The following is a 24232-nucleotide window of genomic DNA, read 5'->3' as shown; positions in this document are numbered from 1 at the left end:
GATTTTATTTTAAAAAAATCACAATTTTTTCAGGGTTTTTGCATGTTTCGTAAATTACCCCCTTATAGTGGCCACCTAACAAAACGTTGATGCATTACATGCTTATATATTACAAATCAAGGTACTACACTGTATATTGCAAAAGTGCAGTTGCCAATAGCAACCATCAGGTGTTTGCTTTCATTTTCTAAATTTTTTTTCTAAATCTTTCTAACCCATATCAGAGTGTTCAAAACTAAGCTGCACTTGAGCAATTGAGACCTGTGTTTGAAAGTCAGCTCCTGGGACTAATTTGCAAAGCAAGTGCAAAGTGCAAAATTGTAACACAATCACTCATGTTTTTATTAACAGTGCAGCAATATTTCCCAGAACTGGAGCATAATTATGGGGACTTGCAGACTAGCAACTTGCAAAATTGCACCTGCGCTCTTAAATCAGACACAAGTTCCAAACAAAACATGCACTGGAATCCTTAGCTAAAAAATACACAAACATGTTAATTGGAAATGGGCTGTGCATGGACTTTACTAGTGCTCATCCACCAAAACAGCAACAGAGCAAAGTATAATATGCTGTCAGCAATGGGAAATATTTCTACTCTTAAGATGGCCATATACTATAAGAACCGCTCGTTTGGCAAGGTTGCCAAACGAGCGGATCTTAACTCGATATGCCCACTAGCGGCTGGGCAATATCGGATGAATCCAAACGTTCGGCCCTGGGGCCGAACAATCGGATTACAATACTAGGAATGGGCTCCGATGGTTTGCAGGACCGCATCAACTAGCCGATGCGGTCCTGGTTCGTATGAAAAATCAAACTTGACCGATCTATATCTGCCCAATTTTTGCCACATGGGCAGATAAAATGCCGAAATGTTCTACAGGATAAATATTGGCAGCTTTAATCTGCCCGTGTATGGCCACCAATATTCTTTTATTCAAAGTCAGCATTTATTTACTGTATTTATTTAGTATCCTCTTAAGTATACCCATTGTCAGCTCAACAATGTGTATTGAGTTCCAACCCCTGTAGCTAACCACCTGACAACGTAATCAATGTACTGTGCTTCTTGTCATAGAAAAACAAATGGACTATTCTAATAGTAAAAAAAAAGGCTAAAAACAACATAGCCTATTGGAAAGTACATTGTAATGTGTGTCATGAGAAAAGCGTAGGGTAGTGGGATTTGCATGGAAATGTAACACTGGCTAGAGTTGTGTTCTTTTATGCCGGTCCAGTATGGATCACCTTCAGGCTCACAGTTCTTGTACCAACTTACCTGTTATTCCTACAATTCACATATGTTTTATAACAGTTTTAGGGAAAAAAGCACTCAGGAATGTACTTGCCAATATCTCTCATTTCCCATGAATTAATACATATTCTTAATACCCATCCCCCCATCCACTGCACATGAATCTCAGAATACCTGTGACAGTATTTCTTCCAAAGGGGTCAATGTATATTAAAAGGGGTTGTGGGATGTCTAAAAGGCTTTAGCACTGCTAAAATCATCCACTGCTTAATTTAGAAATTCTCTAAGCTAATATAAAATGATTGATTGTCTGCATTGCCTGTATCGCTTGCTTCTCCATTTCATCCATCATGGGAGAGTTTAAGTTAAATGCATTTAGTAGCTGCCACTATCAGAGTGGTTTCTTTTAAATCTTTGGAAAGCAGAAAGAGGACACAGTAAATCAATCTCACTTTAGTCATGCCTCACAGGGCAAGGTTTACACTGACAAAGTAATTAAAGCAGTTTTTACCCCTCTGCTGTTCTTTATTTTGTTGGCAAGGGAAACACCAAATTATATTCTTCTTGGGGGGTGGGGCTTGTAGACCTGGGGGGGGCAACAGGTATGAAACATCTGCGCTACAGCAGAAAAAACAAGTTGTAAGCTAATATGACAGAAGTTAAAGGGGTTGTTAAACCTTTAAAAATGTTTCATGGGGACCTGTCACCTTAAGAAATAATTCTAAATCCTATTTTATCCTCTTTGTCTAAATATTATATAAATTATTAGTATCTTGTTTCCTGCACTCTTTTTTAAGAGTATAGGCAAGCAGCATTTTAGCATTTACAACCACACATGTTTAACTGTTTTGTGCTGCAATGTCCATATTCCTCCATCAGCTATATCTTCATTGGCCATTGCCTCCACAGAGGTCTTTTATTTTTATTTAAAAAAAAAATGAAGATGAAGACCTGTCATTTCAGGTCTTTAAAAATTGACTTCAAAATTAGCTAATATGAGGGTCCCTAATAATGTAAATACTTATTATGACCTCCCATATCTGTACAACAAGAATCAAATAACCAACATCATTTTCATGGTTGCTATTTCCCATTTGAAGCAAAATCAGCCATGTTGCATTTGTTTAAATATAATCATAAATTTCTTTATTAAGTGTAGTGTTAGCATAATGTTAATAAGGCTTCAGTTACCCTAAATAATGAAGGCCTTAAGTGCAATTGCTATGCGTGCAGCAAGATTTAATGCTGACTTGTTGCAACAGTATTGATCCTTAGGAGAATTAGACTTCTGAGAGGTCATGTTGGATATTTGACTAAGTGTTGGATAAAAGCACATTTTAAGGGAAAGAAGAGCTAACATAGCTTATAATTAATTGAATTAAATATATATATATATATATATATATATATATATATATATATATATATATATATATATAATATATATATTCCTGTCTGTTACCTATATAATGTGATACCTGTGAGATGCTGAGAGAATTTTTTTGGCTTGACAAAGGGCACCTGTGTTGTCCGAAATGTTGCCTTGAGTGATGCTCTGATCTTTTAATACAATTTTTTGCAATTGACGAGTGCTGCTTCTTCTTTACATATTCTATTTCATGTGGGGATGTGACGGCGTCTCCTAATGGAGCGAGCACCGACTAACACAGCAAGTATACTTCTAAGAGTGCTGGGGCACCCATTGTATAATTTTATATATATATATAGTATTTAATTTGCTATTTAACAATCTACTGATCAGATTCCCTTCTGAAAACAACATCAAATTTATAAAATGGCCTATGTCCGATCAAATGTCCTTTGTGGTACACTTGCTTAATGTAAGTAATTAGGGCATGGGGATATTTTTCAAAGGGTTTCTATAAATATAAGTGTTATTCTGAACTGGGTAGACACAATGTGCGGTTAAATATATTTGTTCATTCCTATTAAGGAAGGTTTTAATTGGACTAATTGGAAATGAAAACCTAAATAATCGTCAAACAAGCCTTAATAATAATTAAGGTCTTCTTTTATATGAACTGCAACAGGTCAGTCCCCTTGTAAATTGATTAGGCACGTGACTTACAGTTGACTAATGTCCCAGTCACATATACTGTACCTGGCATAGTAAACATCAGAAGAAATTCAATCAGATCAGAAAAACACATAGCAACTAAGAAAAAATAACCAATATGCATTGGGTATTTATGAGTAGCTGAACTAGCAACATCTGCAAATGCTATCCGTAAAGGAACAGTAACCTCAAAAATTAAAAATGTTTTAAGGTAATACAAATATATTTCAGTGTTGCCCTGCACTGGTAAAACTGCTGTGTTTGCTTCAGAAACACTACAATTGTTTATATAAATAAGCTGCTGTGTAGCAATGAGGGCAGATAAGCTCTGTAGAACAAAATGGTGTTATCTGCTATCCATTAATTAACCTGTGCCATATAACCTGTTTTCAGTTTCCGCCATTGTTACACAAGCAGCTTGTGTATATGAACAATAGTAGTGTTTCTGAAGCAAACAGATCAGTTTTACCAGTGCAAAGCAACTACATTACATTATATTTCCATTACTTTAAAAACACTTTAATTTTTTGTGTTACTGTTCCTTTAACGTAGCATACAAAAACTGCATTAGCATTTGTGAGTACTTTATACAACAGCTACACCATGTACTTTTAAGGATTTTCTAGATGCAGAAATATAATTATTATGTTTTCAAATTATTTAACTAAGGCAAAAAAAACCCCCACAGTTAAGGGTCCTACAGATGGAGCAAATCCATCTGTAGTTGGCTATCTAGCCATATGTCTCACCTTGTCCCACCATGCATTTAATAGATCACACCTTCTCTCTATAGACTCTATTGTGATGTTGTGCCATGGTGAGCTATAATGCACTGTGTTATGTGATGTCAAAACAAAGTTTGCTCCATCTGCCTGTCAATGTTTGGAACTTATTTTTATATAAAGTCAAGTGTCTGTATTAGGTAGTGGAGTACTGTACGGAGATTTGTAAAACTGTGATCTATTAATCGGAGTTGACCACACCGTGCCTTGGCCCTTCTAATCCAGATGGGTCTGATGTGGCAATGCTTCATGGGCACTTTGCAGTAGGTTAGTATTACTTATGAAACAGACACTAAAGAAGCGCAAGATGAGGAGATGGGAGTGGCAAAAACTTTAGCAAATACATCAAGCCTGACAAACTACAAAAGTACGGTTTATGTTCCAGCTAACAAGATATTAGACTTTGTAGCCCAGACCTTATGAACCCGCTGTCAAGGAGAGGGAAAAATATAAATACATGTTCTGGAAAAAAATATTTCTCTGGGTTTGGTCCTAAATTGATGGCCTCCAGGTGTTTAAAGTATTATATATACTAGAAGGGCAGGGATTGTTGTTCTTTCTCCTCTGTCTAATGCAATGTCTGTGCAAACATTCTTTTATTAGTTTTCTGCTCGGCTAATAATTTGTAGAAGAATTACATTTACATATTTAATATTCAAAACAGATTCGGTAGCATTATAGTAATATAGTTTCAATGGTCTTGCCAATGTATTACTCCATTGAGATGTCATTGTATCTATCTCTATCTTACTGATGCTTGTGCACATTATGGCAGATCCTCTACTATTTTTTATATAAAGAGAAAGAAAAAATCCAAATCACACACAAAGCATTTTAGCTCTTTTGCTCTGATTTAGAACAGAGACCTAAAACTACCCCCTTGAATATAACACTGCCTGTGCTGGCTAACTCTCTATCCAAGAAGGACAGACGGCAGGAGGCCTGTAATTAAAGGGAAACTAAAGTCTAAATAGAATAATGCTAGAAATGCTGTATTTTGTAGACTAAACATAAACATGAACTTACTGCACCAGAAGCCTAATTAAACAAGTGATTTATGCTTTCAAAATCACAGGGGGTCATCATATTGTAACTTTGTAAAACATCACAAGACCAAGACCATGCACATGATCAGTGTGGTCTGGACTGCTGCTAAGGGATCATCATAAATGATTAAAACAGCACAAGTCAAATAATATCTGCCATAGAAACAGATACGCAAGACTGATTAATAATCAGAATACGCAGACTGCACAAGGTCCTTTGTTGTCATGTAATCTAATGTGGATTTGATATATATAATTTATATAATATATATAATTTTTGTATTGTTTAATGAAAACTTTCTCCAGCTCTCCAGACCCAGTGGCTGCAGCAAACAATCCTTGAAATAGAATCCCAGTTTATCTGTTTAAATCTGGCCCCATGATCTTTGTCCCTGCCACTAGAGTTTGAAACATTAAAGAGGATGCAAAGGCAAAAATAAAATACCATTTTACTTTATTAACTGAAAAAGAAACCTATCCCCTTCAATTAGAAAATCTCTACAGTTTTTATAAGAAACCTGATGCAGTGAAATCCCCCCTTCATTTACTTGCTCTAACTGCTGCAGATATGAATCTCTACACAGTCGCTGGCTGTTCTACAGGGAAACAAACAAAGCAGCTTGTGTTCTGGGAAGTCCCTTCCCCTGCTGTTTAAAAGTATGATTGTTTCCTTGCAGAGCAGTTGGGGACGGTCTGAAGTGTCCTACCTGCAGCAGTCAGAGCAAGTAAATGAAGGGAGAATCTATATGCATACAGTCAGGTTTCTTATAAAAATGGTACACATATTTTAATTAAAGTATAATGGAGATAGGTTTATTTTTCATTAAAGAAAGTAAAAATGGGATTTCATTTTTTTGCCTTTACATCCCCTTTAAGACGTGGAAGAAGGCGCAGACCGAAATGAGGCCCTGACCTTACCACCTGCCCTATGGCAGATGGTAAGAACAGGGCTCACCTGTGGCTCATGAGGCTGGCTCTGGGCACCAGGAGCAAAACACAGCTTTCCCCTGGGCACAACTGTTTGCTAAGGGATGTGTCCCTTAGTGCTCTCTAAAATGTACTTTTATGTTCTGTTTGGTGTTTTTTATTACATTATCACCATTTTAATTTTACATTTATTTAAATACTGTTTAACATACACATTGCATTACACAGCTGCACAACCCTCAGTAAAGGCCCTGTCACATTCCCCAACACACTAAAGCACAGCACCAATTAACACTGAATCACTAGACAAAAATAAAGCCTGTTCTTGTGCCTAAAGATCGCTATGCTTGTTTGCTGTACGTGTATGCCAGTTGTTTGACTTTGCTCAATATTTCGGTGGAGTCTGTGTGTTTTTTCTGTGTTTGTTTATTAAGTTCTGTATGTATATGATTATTTTATTGTTTATGTTCTCTTCGTAACCATGTAAATATTCACAAGTGTGTGTGAAGCTGTTTGTCTAAGAGTGTGTGTGAGATTCTGACTGTGTATAATATAGATTTTCAAAGGAGGGCTGCAGGAAGTATCCAAACACTTTTATGTGAAGCTATTTTGCTATTTAAAAGTTATATATCTTTGCATTTATTCAGGGCTATCGAGAAAGATGTTCTATTTTCAGTTTAGCTGAAGAGCTGTAGTTTGCATCCCCCTTGGTGGTGTTGATTGTTAGGGCACATTTTCATGGTTTGCCTGAGGCAACAGAAGCACTGGGAGAGTTCATGTTTGTTTGGGTAACTGTCATTTTCTGGAACTGTTAACACCTCTTGTTCAAATAACAAGACGCAAGGCACTACAGCGATATAGTTTTAAAAAAAACTAAGCACTGAGCACTTACTGAAAAAAGGTATATATTTCATAATTAGAATTGCAGTAGAAATGGCAAATTCAATTCTAGCTGACCAAGACTACATGTTTTGACAATTTACATTAAACACATTGTTATGAAAAGCCATGAAACCAAGTAAAGTGCAACAGACTGAAATAAAGAAAGTGAGACGTGATTTTGCCAGGTCAAAACTGGGCACACAGATGTAAAGCAATTAAATGTAAAATAATGTACTTATTATAACGTTTTGGCATCTTAGTTCCTTTCTGGAAGCAGTCTGTGGCAAAATATCTGGAAAATTAGCCTGAAATTGAAGCTTGTCTAAACAAAAGCCTTCCTTTCTGTTTATATGTCATAAATTACCCTCTTTTATTTCAAGGTAACATGGCACTGCCTTCTTTTAATAAAAGACCTTAGCATTGAAAAGATATTAAACGATTTTTAAAACCTTAGTGGTTGGAGCCTATTTATTTAGTATTCAAAAAGGGGTGCTAGAGTATGTACAACAGCAAAAAGAAGAGCATCATGATGTGCCCAGTTGTATTAACTATAACTGCCAGCTGCTGTTCCACAGGAAGTAGAGTGGTGTGCATTGCCTATGGCATCCATGCACGGCAATGACGTAGACAAAAAACGAGAATATTCCAGTGCATTGCATTCTTATAAATATAACTTAATAAAGTTTCGGCAGCAAGGCTGACATGATAGAGAATGGAAGCCTGTCTTTGCTTGTGTGACTGCAAGGCTGTGATTAGCTATTCCCACCCCCCAACTGTGCTGACAAGGGACCGTTAGGACACACCCACCACCTAATTTGAAAAACTAACAGGGGCTGTAGCAGCTCTATAGGGAGCTGTAATAAAGGGCAATTTTTAAAAATATTATTGTCTAGCCCAAAGTTAAACCAGTACCATATATTATTAATTACTGCCTACAAGACCTGAGGGGGTTTCACTTATGCTATATGTCTCACTGAGACTGTGGCTAATGAGAAACAGTTATCAAACCAGTCGGTATCACATCAGGCCCCATGCAAGTGCAAATCTGTTATTAGGAACAGATTAGAACAGTAAGTAAAAAGTCCTGTGCAAAAACTTACATAAAATAACTATAAATAAGTCTGAGGCTCATATGATATATCTGATGTTGTTGTATTCTCTACATGTGTATCTATTACTATAACATCCAATTAACTGCACTGAAAGCTGCACTGAATATGCAGTGAACAGTGCTGTGGGTACATGATTAGCATTATACAAATCCTTACACAAGATGCATTTAGATATGTGGCAGTTTTCACTTACATCGACTGGTCATACAAAATACAAACATCATAGAATGATGAGTTACGTTTGAGCTGCAATACCTATTAAATCCTTCCACCTGTTTTTTTCTTTGTTTTGGCGATGGGAAAATATCTTAAGTATTCCTATCTATTCTTGTATCCCTTACAATGGCTTGGATAAACTACATTTTGTAAGCTAACAAAGTTTTTTTTTTTTATCTCAATTAAATGTGTTGGGATTTGGCTTGCCCAGTCCTGATCAAAACACAGCAGGATTTTGTTTAATCCAAGCTATGAGTGGCAGCATGCAGACCTTTATGCACCCATCCCAAAGCATCACCAAAGTTATTACACCGGATGTGAGAGTGGCCCACCTGTTGCTGGTGAAGGAAGGCTGGATCTCTTGGGCTCAGTCCCACATATCTGTTAGCTTGCGATGTGCCAGAGGCTGTATAGGCTGAAAAAAAGCAGATGAACTAATCAAAACATATCATTAACACCCAATATTTTTACCTTTGCAAATGAACAACAAATCTTGATTTTATTGCTGTAACTTACATTTGTACACAAAATTATTTTAATTTCCTTTCCTAGACAGAATCGTGTCTGAAGTAGTTCATTGGCAGCACAGAATATTCCTTTACTGTTTATCTTCTCCCATACACATGACTAGGTCTAGGCTCTTCCATTAATATCAAACCAATGATGCAGTCTTTATGTCACTAAAGGTAAAGCTATTTTAGATTTTATGGACAAAGCTCCTTGAGCTGGAAGCCAGCAGTTTCCTTTAAAGAGATAGCAACATACTGGGGCATTTTTAATTGGATGCAATTAAAGTGCCTTAGGTAGCACTTCTTTATAGGCAGAAAATAAACACCCCTGGTACAGTATCTTTAAGAGACAAATGTAAAAACAACCACCCAACTAGCAATCACCCTCTTGCTTGGTCAGAGCGCAAAAGAAAGCAAGGTGAATGTGTCTGTATCACTTTAAAATGCTTCATGTCCAATTTAGCTTGCTAAATCTTCTAAAACCCTTCCACCTCCAGCCCACCATCACTTACTTTTGTCAGGCATCAAGCCTCTAGCTGAAGCTGCTACAGTGAGGTAGGGTTTGTGGTAAAGACAAAAACAATGCCCCAGAATATCTATTACTGTCCCACTTATGAACCCAACATCTTTTATTTCTGAAGCCATGGTTGACTAAGGTCTGTTCATTTCAGCATAATACACAAATAAATAAATTGTAAGATAGACTGGATTATTTGTCACTGTGCAGTATAGTTGGAAGAGAAAGGTTCCATAAAACAGAAACTGGAATGGTTTCATTTAGTAAAGTGAAATGACTTAACACAAGAATGGCTCTGTCTTCAGTTTTTACACATATTACCCACTGTATGTACTCCAGTCAATAATGTGCATTGTTTTATGGCTGAGACTATTTCAGGGAAAGTCCACCGGTGTTTACATAAAATTGCAATGTGCATTCCTACAAGCCAGTATATAAGCCTAGCTGCAAACGCAGGTGTTCAATAAATGTATTCATTGTTAAACACTCAGACACTAACTAAACAAACATAAAGGTCGAATAAACAAAAAGTTGGGATGGATGAAAGGGATTTCAAAATCTGGAAAGAACATTGACTAATAAAAGAACTTTTAGGTCTTATAGTATTTTTATTTCCTTTACTTTTACAAATCAAACGTGTTTGTGTATTTCATGTGTGGCCCCAGACAATTTTCCTTTTTCCAATGTGGCCCAGAGAGCCAAAAGTTTGGGCACCCCTACTATAGCCTATAGATAGTTGCCACTTCCCCAGTAAAGAAAAGTTTGAATCTTTCAGAATGTTTCAAAGAGAAAGGCAATGAAATGAAAACATCTGGCTGACATGGATCCTTGTTGCCAAACATGTTTGGAAAAACACAAATACGTGTCTCAACACTCCGGCAAACATCATGTAGTACCCAACTGTGAAATCTCTGCAGCTTTGTTTCTATCACTGGCCAAAGCTGACATCAACAAGTTTACATAAAACACTGATACTCAGACTCTAAATGCAATTATGTGCTTGTGTAATAAGTGGAACTCCTGAAAGTTAGTTTGAGGGAGATTTGGGGAGATTATTAATTTCCTCTCCTAGTTATTCTTGATAACTGATAATGATGGATGAATGACTGCTAAGAAATGTTCCCCCCCCCCATACCTATAACCTTGTAATGAATTATGGGGGCCGTGATTCCTGGGGGAGTGGGTGCCAGATTCCTTGCTATGGCACCCAGAGGCCAGCATTATTCACCTTCCCTGTCCCCACCCCCCAGTCTTGCATGCACACATCCTTTGATCTTACACTGGACAGAATGTGAAGGAGATCTCTTGTGCCCCTTAGCCCTAGTGACTTGTGTAAACTTGAATGAAAATGTTATTTAATTTTATCATACTGAAATAAGAAACTTTCTAAATACAATCAATTAAATATTCTGCATCATTTTGGTGTCAGATATTCATTGACAGTTGAATCCAGTATATCTTATGGGGGGGGGGCTTCCTTTCCTAACAGATGAATTAGAGCTCACTCAAATAACTGATTCCAGTAAGAACAAAATATAACAAAATAACTGCCTTTTGCACAAATCCTGCATGTAGAGAGACATGAATGATGTCTGGTGATTTTAATAGCTTAAACTATAATACATACTCTAGACAAAAGGACCCTCCCCCTATAAGATATATTGGATCTAACTGTCAATGAATATCTGACACACAACTGCTGCATGAAGGCAGAATGAAGAGAAACAGATGCCTGAGAGAGGGATAGTGAAGATGAACTTGATAATTTCAGAAACGGTACAGAAACGGGGGGGGGGGGGCGGTGGAACTTGAACTGAAAAATAATGACAGCCAATGAACATCACATTTGACTGGCCAGATATTTAGTACCAGTGTATATCTCACAGGTAGTATAAGGTTTAAAATGATATATAACTCAAAAATACATTATGAGCTATTAGAGCTAAAATATGGGTAATGGGAAGGGAATAAAGTAAGATATATGCTTCTGGACCTTTTGTTTTGTATCATTGAAATGCCATGGAAATGTTGTCATATATGGTATACAGTAAATATGTGTTGTTGTTGTGCTTTCAGGTCAAGTAATTACATGTACGTACACAGTTTAGCTTTGCAGTTTAACATAATATAAACTGCACAATTTTAAAATGCTACACTACTTCTTTGTGGCCAACAAAAAGGAAGGAAAGAAAATCAGAAAATCTAGATTTCAGGTATCTTGAGCATTCTTCATGCACTTTCAGGGCCTAATTAGGAAAGCAATGTTGCAGGGATCATATTAAATCCATGTAATCAGACATTTGTCATACTTCCCAGTTAGCATGAATTTTCACGTTTATATATCCTCAAGCAAGTTTCAATTAGAAGAGATTAGCTAGTCTCTTGACACTCCTGTTAACCCCTTACTGTGTCAGTTTGCTTTGCACAGATGCTTTCTGTAACGGCAGTACTAAGAAAACAAGCTATATTAATGTTTTTACATTTTGCCTGGATTTTACCCTTTCCACTAGTGTTTAATTAATGCTATATTTAATATAATTTCAGAATTCTCATGCTTTAATTCCTATTTAAAATCCTATTGTATGTTACATTCTTGAAGATGTAATATGATATGGTGAAATGAACCACTGACATATTGCGGCATGATAAAAATCGCATGACCTACTCTACATTTTTGGGTTGCTGTTGGGAAAGTGTGCTCCCAAACATTAACAGAAAACTGGGGCCAAGCTTATTCCCCCACTGTATGTTCCTTAAATGTACATGCAGTAATTAGGTAACTATACATTTAAAGAGTAAACCACTTCCTTGGCACATTAATTAATTGTCACATAGGTAATATTTCTTGGGGGGTTATAATATTTATATAATATGGGTAGAATTTAATCGAATTTGTCTACTTATCTGTACAGACCAGTCATTAAGTTTTTCATATTAGCCATCTAGACATTTGTAACATAAATAATTGTATTCCTATGTTGACTACACAAGTATCATCATAAATATTGTGACAAAGGTATATAATAAAAATTACTTTTTACAATATTATTTTTGCAATGTTTGCTAGCTGACTTGAGGGAAATATGCAGGGAGACTTTCTCGGCTTGGGATGCTTCGCTGGACATACAGCACATACAATCCATGATTATTGTTCCTGCTCTTCCACTCTCTTAAAAAGGACTATTTTGGTGATTTATACATAAAATCGTGGGGATGAACAGTGTCAACACAAAGAGAGTTATTTATCAAAATCTGAATTTTTCAGATTTTTTAAAATAAAAAAGTCCAACCAAGCTAGAATCCATGATTTGACCATATCTATTATTTAAAAAAAGCACAATTTAATCAGATTGGGGAAAAACTCAATAAAATCAAGCGAAAACACGAATCATACAATTTTTCAGAGGTTTTTCCAGAATATGATTGTTTAGTGCTTTTTCTCAAAAAGCCCAAATTCTCGGATTTTTGCATGAAAAGCACAAAATAGTTGGATTCTCTGGGTTAATTCCAGTATAGCCCAAAGAAACTTCCAAATAGCATAGGGACCTCTCCCATTGAGTTATATACAACCTCGGGAGGTCTGAGATGGCGGATTTTCGGATTCAGAATTTTTGCAGCCTCGGGATATAATAAATCTCGAAAAATTCAAGGTTTTTTTTCACTAATAATCGCATTTTATAGTAAAAAAAACAATTACATTTTTTTGAGTTTTTAGCATTCGGACTTTAATAAATAACTCCCAAAGTCTCTATATAGTATACTTTCCAACAGTTCATATCAAGTGTATTTCTCCATTCACTTCCCTTTAAGTGTGTTATAGAATGGGTAATTCAAAGCAACTTTTCAATTGGTCTTTATTTTTTCATTTTTACAGTTCATATAGTACAAGATAAATTTTGATATTCGAATTTTCTTTTTTTTTCAAATTCGAATCAGATTTGGTACACAAAAAATAGCTTGAAATTAAAATTTTTTGAATTAGAAAATTCACCTCGACCTTTGATAAATCTGCCCCTAAAAGTTAATTTAATGTGAAAAACACCTTTAAATTGTTAACATGTGAATATTTCACACAGAGGTTCCTTACTTGGCTTTTTAATGAGATAAAATGGATTACAAACAAACCATGGTTGAAGTACAGAGTAGTTGCTAAACATAGCACTTAATAGTGAATTCATCTGCCTCACCTTCAGTGGATGTAGTAATAGGTTTAGTGTCTGTCATGGTTAGGGTAACTGGTCTCACTGCGCCATGGTGTGGGGATGGCGCCAACACAGGAGTGAAGTGGCCGGGCACCTTTCCGACGACCTGCCCGCTGCTGTTAGGCTGTAAGAGACAGTAGAAATTAGATTTTCATGGATGTGGCATGTCTCGGATAGATAATAGATTAGATACAAATAACAAAATATATATTATACATAGACTCACCTTTTTATATAATATAAGGAAATTCTAAGTCACTTTGAGTTTAGCGACAGCTAAAATAAAGTCATGAAACTCCTTGGTTGCTGCTAATTTCTAAACATAATGTACAATATTTCTGCCCCATTTCTTTAGTTGAGCTTTAGGTCTCCTTTAATATCATATCACATTTGACTGGCCAGATATTTAGCAGTACCAATGTATACTTCACAGGTTTAATGTTTAAAATTATCTACAAAGAATTTAAAAATACATTATGAGCTATTAGAGCAAAAGTAAAGTAGTAAGTAGTGTCATGGAAATTTAGTCAAGAGGGTCTCATATTTCGACAGCACATATATGGTATAAATATGTGTTATACTTTCAGGCCAACTAATTAAATTTATTTATGCAGTTTAGCATTGCAGTTTAACATCATGTAAACTGCACAATGTTTGTAATCATTCAAACTGAAAAATGGCTTCTCTCTCTCTCTATCTTCATTAGTGCTTCTGCAAGTAATAGTGTGGATATGGGATGTAATCCAACCATTCTAAAGCAAGGCTTGTCTCTTTTGTGGTGACAATTTAGATAAGGTTAACAAAGCCTGTGAGTTATACAAATATATAAAGGACTACTCCCAAGAACCTTACTTACTTTGTATTACTTCCTTGTTTTTTCTCATGTACCCTAACCTTTTTATACTGTAACTTTTAACAACCAGGGCCTTCTCTTGTACCTGAATGAGTTTCTGTTAGTATGATATTGTTTGATTTTGGGTGTGAGTGCCAGCTTGGCATAATATATTTACAGTTAAAATGTCAACTGCTGGCTTCATTAGTACAGAAACTAATTTGTCAAACCAAAAGAGCACACATCCAACTTGTTGATGCAAGCAAAACACTTTACAAAGAAATATATCTAACAACAATAACGTTACAAAACTTATGTAACTTAAGCTTATTGTGTTACCTTTTCCATTTTATTGGGCATGGGAAGTAGGCTCAAAGAAACACATTATAATGCCTTGTAGAGGGAACTCAAAGCTACATTGCTTGCGTTCTGGAAAGGTAATGCTCGGTGTCTTTGTTGACCCAAAAACGGCAAAGTAAATTTTGTCTTGGATCAATAACTTCTGTTTGTTATATTAATTATATCATACTTTTCTTGACAGAAAACCATCCAACCTATTTTGTACACCTTAGTAAATCAAGGACATAGTAAATCTATTATTTTTGAATACAAGAGTGCTTCCAGAGAGAATAGAACTACATGCAACTTGGAAGTGACCATTTTGCATCTCAGACCCAGAAGAAGTCAAGATGAGAACTGAGGTGATGCCGCTCATTCTAGTTCAGCTACAGATGGCAAACAGACAGCCTTACAAATAGTTTGCCCTAAGTATATATATCATCCTATCATCTGCCGCAATATCTGTCAAGTGCTCAATTAATGAATGTTATATATAACATAATATTAAAAAATGTCACTTCCAAAGAGTTGAATGCTGGCCAATGGGAAAAGATCACCAATTCAATCTTATATAAAAGAGTCCGTGTACATCTCTAGGTTTGTCTGAAATTTGGAGAGATCACATGCAATTCTGAGTGCCCAAAACAATGGCTTATGGATCCAAGAGACAGTCAATTGGCTGCATACTACCATTGCCAACAGCATTAACACTCCTAGAGGTGAGCAGTTTAGAATAATGTTTTCCTCTAATCCCACAGAAGAAATCCCATAATAAAGTGATTAAGAAGGCAAACATCTCCAGTGGTAGAATATAATGCATACAAGTTATTTAAAGTTACTCATAGACTGAATATTAAATTAATGTCAGTAATATTACCTTTAAATTTCAGACTGAAAATGACAACATGGGATCAGTTGTAATTCTCTGTTAATTACATACTGCAATGGTATTTCAAATATTTTGCTATAAATCCTACTATAAATAGTACATAGTAAAGATAAAATATTCATTAATATTTACACCCGCTGATTACCTACCATCTTAAAAGCAGCATTGCATATACTGAATTTATTTTTTTTAAAAATGCTTGATTTAGATCCAGTTATTAAAGGGCAAGTCCACACCAAAATAAAAATATAAAACATAATTCAAAGCAACTTTCCAATATAAATGTATTACAAATTGCCAGCACTTTTAAAGGTACATATATTCGCTAATAAAACCAGCATTTGCTTAAGTCCTGCTTGTTTTAATCAATGCTGCAAAAGTCTTAGGGGCATATTTACTATGCTGTGTAAAATGGAATTTGCAGAAAAAACTGTGTATAAAGCTGCATAAAATAAATGAAAAATGTATCAAGGTGTTTTTAATTTTACACCATGTGAACACCAGATTAGATCCGTTAATCAGCTGCCTTGTCTTACATTGTTTCAACAGTCTGAGCAACCAGGACACAGAATAGAAAGGGACAGACAAACACTGCTTTCAATAGCTATACATGTACATTGCAAAATTGCAATGAATGTATAATGCAAAGTTGCTTAGAATTATATTTTCTTTTATTAGTCAAAAAAGATTTTTTGGTTTGAAATTCCCTTTAAATCTTTTAACAAATGCATATATGCATTCATTCAGTTTGAACTGAAAGAAAAAAGAATAAATTGATATTAGCATTAATGTCAAATTCCTCTTTAAGTGCTGACATAGAACATTTGGTTTTAAAATGTCAATACAGATGGAACTGCTGGCCCTTTGTTTAACTTCTCCCAGTGTAAATATATAATGTGATGGTAAATATTATTATTACGTTTTCCTTTTTTATTTGGACTGTATTTTTTCAATAAAACACAATTCAAAAAGAAAACAAATACATTTTCTTTTGGGTCAGGCAATGTTTTTTTTCCAAAAAGAACATGAATTTTACTTTGTGAAAAGCTCAAAATATATTTTTAAAGCAGACAGTATGATTTGGGAGCATGATAAAACAGGCTACATCCTACACCGGGCTTTGTCAAACCAAGCTTGTGTGTGAATACAAGGTCAGACATTTTCATGTTTTAAGATTGGTTACACAGGACTCAGGTGTTTAAATACAGCAGAGAGCTTTCCAATAAAGGCATCTGGCAACTTGGCAAGCTCCTGAGACAGTTGTGAGCACAGCTCTAGGGCTGCCTTGGGGTATGCCATTTGTGTTGGATGGTAATCAAATCTGTAATCATCTTTTTGGCCATGATGATCCTTCATTGTTGAACACTGAATGAACATCTTTGTGCACATCTATTTCAGATAAGAGCCTGGAAGCACACAACAGGTGAAACCCCCAACATAATTTAAGTGACACTGTTAGAAGCCGAACTCTTAGATCATTTGTATGAAAAGCTGGGAATATATTTATATATATATATATATATATATTTCTCTCTTGTATGGTAACACAATATCTTCTGCTAACTTACAGATCAAGTCCTAATACATAAAACAACAGCCTCAAAACATAATAATGTTTAAACATTTTGTATGTCACCAAAGAGTAAATCATGCTGTTTACACACCCATTCCACTCATTTAACTTGAATGGAATCTGCCATGAATTATGTCTCAGATATGACATTATTATCCATGCAAAGGTATTAAATGTGTAGAAGGTCAGTATTTTTTGTTCAAAAACCATTGATTTTATGGCTATTGTTATTATGTCTAAATTTTCTCTAACTCTAGGGGGGTTATTTACTAAACTCAGAATGCGAAAATCACATAAATTTTTTTTTTAATAAAATCTGACCCGTGGATGGAAAAGTTTGAATCTGACAATCCGGCATCTTAGACCTGTCGAGGTTGCATATAAGTCAATGGGAGAAGTCCCAATAATCTTTTAATGTGTGCTGGGTTTTGGGGAAATACCCCAACGTTTTTGCGGGTTTCGGGTGACAATTATGAAAGAATCATGAAAATCGGATAAAAAAAAAGTCAGAAAAATTCGTGAAAATCTGATTTTTTTCCCGCAAAGCAAATTTTCAGGAAAATTTAATGAATAAGCATAAAAAACCTGAGCGGATTTGATCGGAGTTTGAAACAGAAAATATTGAGAAAAATTCGGACTTTGATAAATAACCCCCTAGGAGAAGGTCAACTACCAGTCAGATTTCAGCATCCCTTATAACCAAACACAACTAAACATTTCAGAGACTCTGCTCTAACTAAAATATGTTAATTGCTATCCCCAGCCTGCAAGTCACCCATCTATCTAGTCAATGGAACTGTCCTATTCTATAGTATCAGAGAACAACTCAGCAATGTATTGTGGCAAAACCCAAAACCTGTACCTAGGACTTTCTGAGCAGTTGAGATGCTGAGCTTCAATCTGTGATCTGCACATCAACTATTTTATATTTCAAACATTCATTTACAGGTTCTTGTGAGTCTTATCTTTGCAATGTTCACCTACAAAGTTCCAGCTCTTAATGCTACCAGCATTAACCTAGAAACTCATTGTTTTCCCCATATTCAACTATACATTACATTTTTTAATAATTTACTTATCTTTGCCTCTGATCAAAACATAAAAATATTGCAGCAAATTGCAGGTGTTTTTTTTAACATAAAACAATTCTATTAATTTCAAGATGTAACATCAGATTTGCTGCTCAACACCAGGTTTTTAAATCAGTAATAAATAAACACGGTATATATAGACTTAGACTAGCATTTGGATCCCTTATGGAGTAGCATAAAAGTTCTGTATCCTTTTAAATAAATGATTATCAATTTTGGCAGTACTTACATCCTGATTAATTCTCATCTTAATTAGATCTTGCACATTTAACATGATTGGACTATTTAAAAAAAATTAATAAATAATGAATGCAAGCAGAAGATAGTTGACCAAGATCTTAAAAATAAATCACTTTCTCTACAGGCTAGCCTCCTCAATCTAACTTGGGGTTTTCCTGCAAACAAACAAATGAACAAAATTTGATAATTGTGCTTTGACAAACCAAATAATATAACGTATCTTTCTATATAGAGAAGTATGAGGTGCAGGTAATGCAAATAAATGTGATGTCCCCCTTCTGTATTTGAAGGTTTTAGCTTTGCTTTGAAAGAGCAATCAAGGAAGTCGGGCAAACACATGTTCAACTTGGCAATGTCTAAGCTTTTCTGAAGAACAGTCTGACTTTCTGAAGGATCGTTACATCTGGGCTCTTTGATGTCCAATTAAATAATTTCAAACTGCTGCTTTCTGTTTGACATATATGTTTGACGCCATGTGCTTTCATTTCATAAAAAAATGCATTACGAAATATGAACTGTAGAGCTTCTGCCCTGTTCATTACACAATTTGTACTAGTTAAACCATGTTAAGAAAATTGCCCATTTTGTTCCTCCACTGAAACCTACAAGAGCTCTGTGGCTCTAAACTAATTTTTTCTACATGTTCGATTGAATGGCATAGCTGTTTCACTATAATCAGTGCAGCGGTAATGTAATTGCACCACAAAATTGCTATGGGGACTACAAGACAGCTCAGTTGCTTGTCCTAACAATCTAAATGAGCACATTACAGAGTGTGGCTGGGGAGGAACAGTTCATTCTAGGTAAAAGCTGGCATGGTGTCTGCTATTTCCATCTGCAAAGCTGTAAGCATAAACTTATTCCGCATTGGAGATTCGGTAGTATTTGAAAACAGGAAAGGTTCTCAATCAGCTCAGATGATATCATATCACATAGATTTTCCATGTAAGGCAGCCAAAACTTGATGATAAGGAAAACCGTGTCATTTGAGAAATATAAACTTATTTACACTGTTGATATCAAAAAAAGCAAAACTCTAATTTTCACAAATACAAAAAAACATGGGATCTTTTATCCAGAATGCTCGGGACCTGGGGTTTTTCTGGATAACAGATCTTTCCATAATTTGGATCTTCATACCTTAAGTCTACTAGAAAATAATATAATCATGAAATAAACCCAGTAGGCTTGTTTTGATTCCAATAAGGATTAATGATATCTTAGGTGGGATCAAGTGGACGGTACGGTTTTATTACTAGAGAGATTTTTTTTTTATTTTTTAGAAATCTGGATTATTTGGATAAAATGGAGTCTGGGGGAAATGGCAATTCCGTAATTCGGAGTTTTCTCGATAACATGTTTCCAGATAATGTTTTCCAAACCTGTACTACATATTAACACGAGTGCCTTATTATTATTATTGGTTTTACATTTATTTAGCATACTACAACTTACAACATTATTTAAGAAAAAAACTAAATATAATCAAGCAAAATAAGGTTATTTTTCGAAGATGTATAATGTACTTGTTACTCACTTACCTACTGGATCAGTCTGGTTATATGACCTCTCACCACTTGTAATTTCATGTGTCTGTCATATCATAAACCTAACGCCCCACAGCACATTGCACACCAATTCAGCTTTGGACAATTGGAGAGCCTAAAGATTTACTTGACCTTTACATTCCTGAGCATTTTTATCAGACTAGATTAAAACATTTTCACTTCAGAAGACTTTTTTAAGCCATGTCAAGGTATAAGGTATGTTTATGTCATTTGTTTAAGGGTAAGGGCACACGCTGAGATTCAGACGGCTAGAATCTAAATTGCCAGCTCCATGTGCCATCCCGCCGGTGATATACAGTAGATTCTAGCCAGCGGGAAGGCTTTTCTGGGAGATTAGTCTAAATCTCCCCCAATCTTAGCATGTGCCCTTACCCTTAGAGCCATTTATTGCATAGTACAATAACTTTAAAACCATCTGTGCACTGTCACTGACCTTTTATGTGTAGTCAGTCTGTATACAGTGTACACAGTGCTTTATAGCCCAGAGAAGAAAAAACTTAACTAACTAACTAACTAAACAGTAATTTTATTTCAATAAAGCTGGCCATAGACGAAAAGATCCGATCGTTTGAATCGAGTAATCATCCGATTTTCGGACAGTGTGTGGAGGGTCCCGACATTTTTCATCCCGCAGAGATCGGTCGTTTGGTCGATCGGCCAGGTTAAAAGATTTCTGTCGGCTGCCGATAATTTCTCTGCATGTACTGCCGATCTGACGATTCTCAGTGGGAGATTGTCATCAGTTTTGTCGGACATAACTTTCATACGATTGCTGTTGGGCAGAACATCGGCTGATCTGTTCTTTAACTACTTTATTTGATCAGATGGGGAAGTCAGATCGTTCGAGGATTCAAACGATCGGATCATTGCATCTATGGCCAGCTTTAGTGAATATTTTTAAAACTGAAATCGCTGCAAACAGGCCTATTTCCTAAGTACAATAAGCAAAAGACTTCAGTGGAGTGTACGTTTTCATTATTTTTCATTGACATATTGAATTTGAACCTTCTTGGAGAAAATAAGTTTAAAGTCTGTTATTGTTTTTAGAGCTAACTAAATACTGTGTCGGTTCAATGAATAGGCACTGACGACTTTTAGTCTAGCCAAGCCGATTTGTAAAGCTGAAAGGCCTGTAAGCAAGATTCAAGGGTTCTTCACACAGTTATGTGAAGTGATACGTTAATGCATAACCTACCGCATGTTACTGCTTTAATACACATTTGTCCAAATATTTTGTGTACAATGATGTCTCTGTATTGACTACACTGTGTTACTGTTTACATTTGTGTAAACCAACTATGCTAACTTAAACTGACAGCTTTGATGACAGACACTCAAGTATTTATCAGGGACTGCTGCATCAGATAAATAGCATACATGTTACTTAACTTTAGTATACAGATCAACAATAGAAAGAACTTGCACTGTACCTACAAGTGAACTCGTTAAACAAAACTAGTTACTGTATACACTGTATTACACTGTATTATCAAAATGTAACCACTTCCGATTTAGAATAAAGCCCCCGAACCAGAGAAACTACCCTAAGAATGCCCCGTGGAAATGGATGTAAAAGCATCAAGTTAATTTATATAGACAATGTCTTTTGCTTAATAACAGAATTAGGTTCACTCATATCATAGGTGAGTAAGGCTAGAAATATAAATAAAGGAGAATATTGGCATATTGAGTTATTGCAGTTTTAGGGAATTAAACAAAGTGAAATTTACCGTAATATGGGACACGTGATGTGACAAGCTTAATGAATATTCTCTGTAAAGCTGGCTTTGACCCAATCCAAATTCAATAAGTCTTTAAGAGATGTTTATCAAAAGAAGCAGCAGCCCTTTATAATATACAATAAATTTGAACTGTCCAGATCATATGGAGAAAGTGCTAGGAATGACGACGAATGACTCTTACCATGCTTATATATGTCCTACTAAAAAATGCAAAGCCTTATACACCTTGAAGCAATTTTGTCAGATGCAATATATATCCAGATACTAAAAAAACTATAAATGCTGGGAAATAACTCTTTCCACTATGAATTGTAGCTGAAAGGCTTATATCTTGTCTAAATTTTTACTGTAACTGGCTAGCATGTCCATGAATCAATCATTTATATGTCAATGTAACCATAAGCAGAAAATATTCACTATGAGGTATGCTGTTTGGTTTTTGTATTTTGAGGATAAAATCAAAAGATTGATGCATCACGCGCAACTAAATATATTAAAAATCGTTTTTCTCCAAAACACAGATATCATTAATGGTGCAAAAAGCTTTCACATTTGTTGAATGGCATATAACAATAGACAATAAATATAGACACCTACAAACACTTTTTATACCTGACATTGTGGAAGAACCTTTAATATAAAGATGAGTACTCACTACTCAGGACTACTTCACTGTCTGAGTTACCCCTCTGACAGCAGGTGTTATATTCTAAATCCAAACCATGCTGTTGCAGCCCACACTAGTGCTGGCTAGAGCCTACAAAAAGGATACTGTATATGATGCATTAGTGTTAATGTAAAGCCTGCTTATATTTCCTTTTTATAGAAAATGATCCTAAACCAAACATTGCAATGTATTGCAGCAGGATTGCTCTGAACCAAACATCTGTATGAATTACATACAACTTGAGAATAAATGCAAGCCTTCATTTTATACCGTAATGTTCATAGCTGAGACCTGGAGTCCATCTGTTGGCTGTTCCACATTCTGGCTTATTTATTATAACAGAGGATAACTGATATTACAATTAATATGAACTTCTAATAGCATTATTTTTTTTTACGTAAGATTTGGACTACAGGGGTACTGTTTTAAAAAATCCTATCTCTTTTGTGCACGATGAGAATTTAGTAATTTAACTTTGCAAAATGTATTGTTGCAGCTGCAAAAAAAAGTGTGATTTAAATAAATTATAGAAAATAAACCTATGTTAAAAGCTCTGTGAAAAAACAAATCTTGTAAAGGTCTATACCAAAACCACAGTTAAATGTATATCCCTTCATTTAGAAATGTTAGATAACACAGCCGTTTAGGAATGAGGTTTCCTTCAGCAACTGTGGCATACTGTACCTGAACATACCCAAAGTCTTATCAGATGCACAAGCATAAACTTTATCCTTTCCAAGTTTTAACTCTGCAGTACTTCAAAATGACCTCTAAATAGTTTCTTTTTTTCTGTCTGGTTTGTGAGGTTGATATATCCCATATGACTTCTAATGTGTACCCTCCCTAAATAAAAATATGCTTCCCTGTATACTGTATTTCCAAACTGTACTGGTAGGCAAGCCAAGTCATGTGCTGTTCAATTTTGCTTTTGAGTTATATTTAGGGCCAGAGGAATCCTGTAGTTTACTTTACCTTATACTGACCCAGAATGTTTTTATACAACTTTCAAGTAACAAGTAGACTACATACAGCACATTGCAAGGCATTTTCGAATTGATCTTAAACAGCAAGTGCATAACTGTTTTGTTACAATGAAGACTATTTGGTATATATTATATCTATGTCGAGGTTATACTGAAAAAAACAAGTTTCCTATTTCTAATATATTGACCAAACTTTAGTTGTAAGCAACCTTCTCTCAACATTAGGTCTCGATTCCAGTTTGGAATCAATGCCTCCCTGCCTATTTTAAAGGTCTGTATACAATGCCACCCCCACATCCCCATTATACCTCAATATTTCTCCCCCTTTTTAAAATGTTTTAAAGGTATACTTTTAAGATGTTGTACCGTGTTAGCCATTGAAAGACCCTGATGAAGGGGCCTGACAAAGGGGCCTGTGTGCTCCGAAAGTTTGCAATAGGTACTTATTCAGTTAGCCAATAAAAGGTATCAACAAACTTTAAAGGCATACTGTCATTCTTATCTGATGGTGTCGTTTTTATCTCTAATTTACACTGTTTACACTGCAAATAATTCACCCTACCGTGTAAAATTGCTTTCCTAACCCAACAAGTGTATTTTTGTATCTTTAAATTGGTGTGTAGACAGCCAACTCAGTCATTTTGCCTGGTCATGTGCTTTCAGAAAAAGGCAGTGCTGCACTATAGAACTGCTTTCTGACAGGCTATTGTTTCTCCTACTCAATGTAACTGAAGGAGTCACAGTGGAACATACATTTTTGTTCTTATATCTACTAGGGAG

At 35.4% G+C, this 24232-nt stretch overlaps 1 protein-coding gene across 5 annotated transcripts in view; it reads right to left on the bottom strand.

Moving 5' to 3' along the window:
- The window catches only part of nfia.S (nuclear factor I/A S homeolog), a 184171-nt gene that overhangs the window by 23797 nt on the left and 136142 nt on the right, over window positions 1-24232 (bottom strand). For all 5 annotated transcript variants that reach the window (XM_018243802.2, XM_041580112.1, XM_041580113.1 and 2 more), the window contains 2 exons: window positions 13514-13652; window positions 8633-8715 (listed from right to left, as the gene is read on the bottom strand). In XM_018243802.2, coding sequence (XP_018099291.1) covers window positions 8633-8715; window positions 13514-13652 — 222 coding nt within the window. The remainder of the gene's footprint in view (window positions 1-8632; window positions 8716-13513; window positions 13653-24232) is intronic.

The sequence above is a fragment of the Xenopus laevis genome, chromosome 1S, assembly GCF_017654675.1.
Source record: "Xenopus laevis strain J_2021 chromosome 1S, Xenopus_laevis_v10.1, whole genome shotgun sequence".
In the NCBI taxonomy this organism is placed as follows: Eukaryota; Metazoa; Chordata; class Amphibia; order Anura; family Pipidae; genus Xenopus; species Xenopus laevis.
Note: the sequence above shows the minus strand (reverse complement) of the source record. Positions and strands in the feature narration are given on the sequence as shown.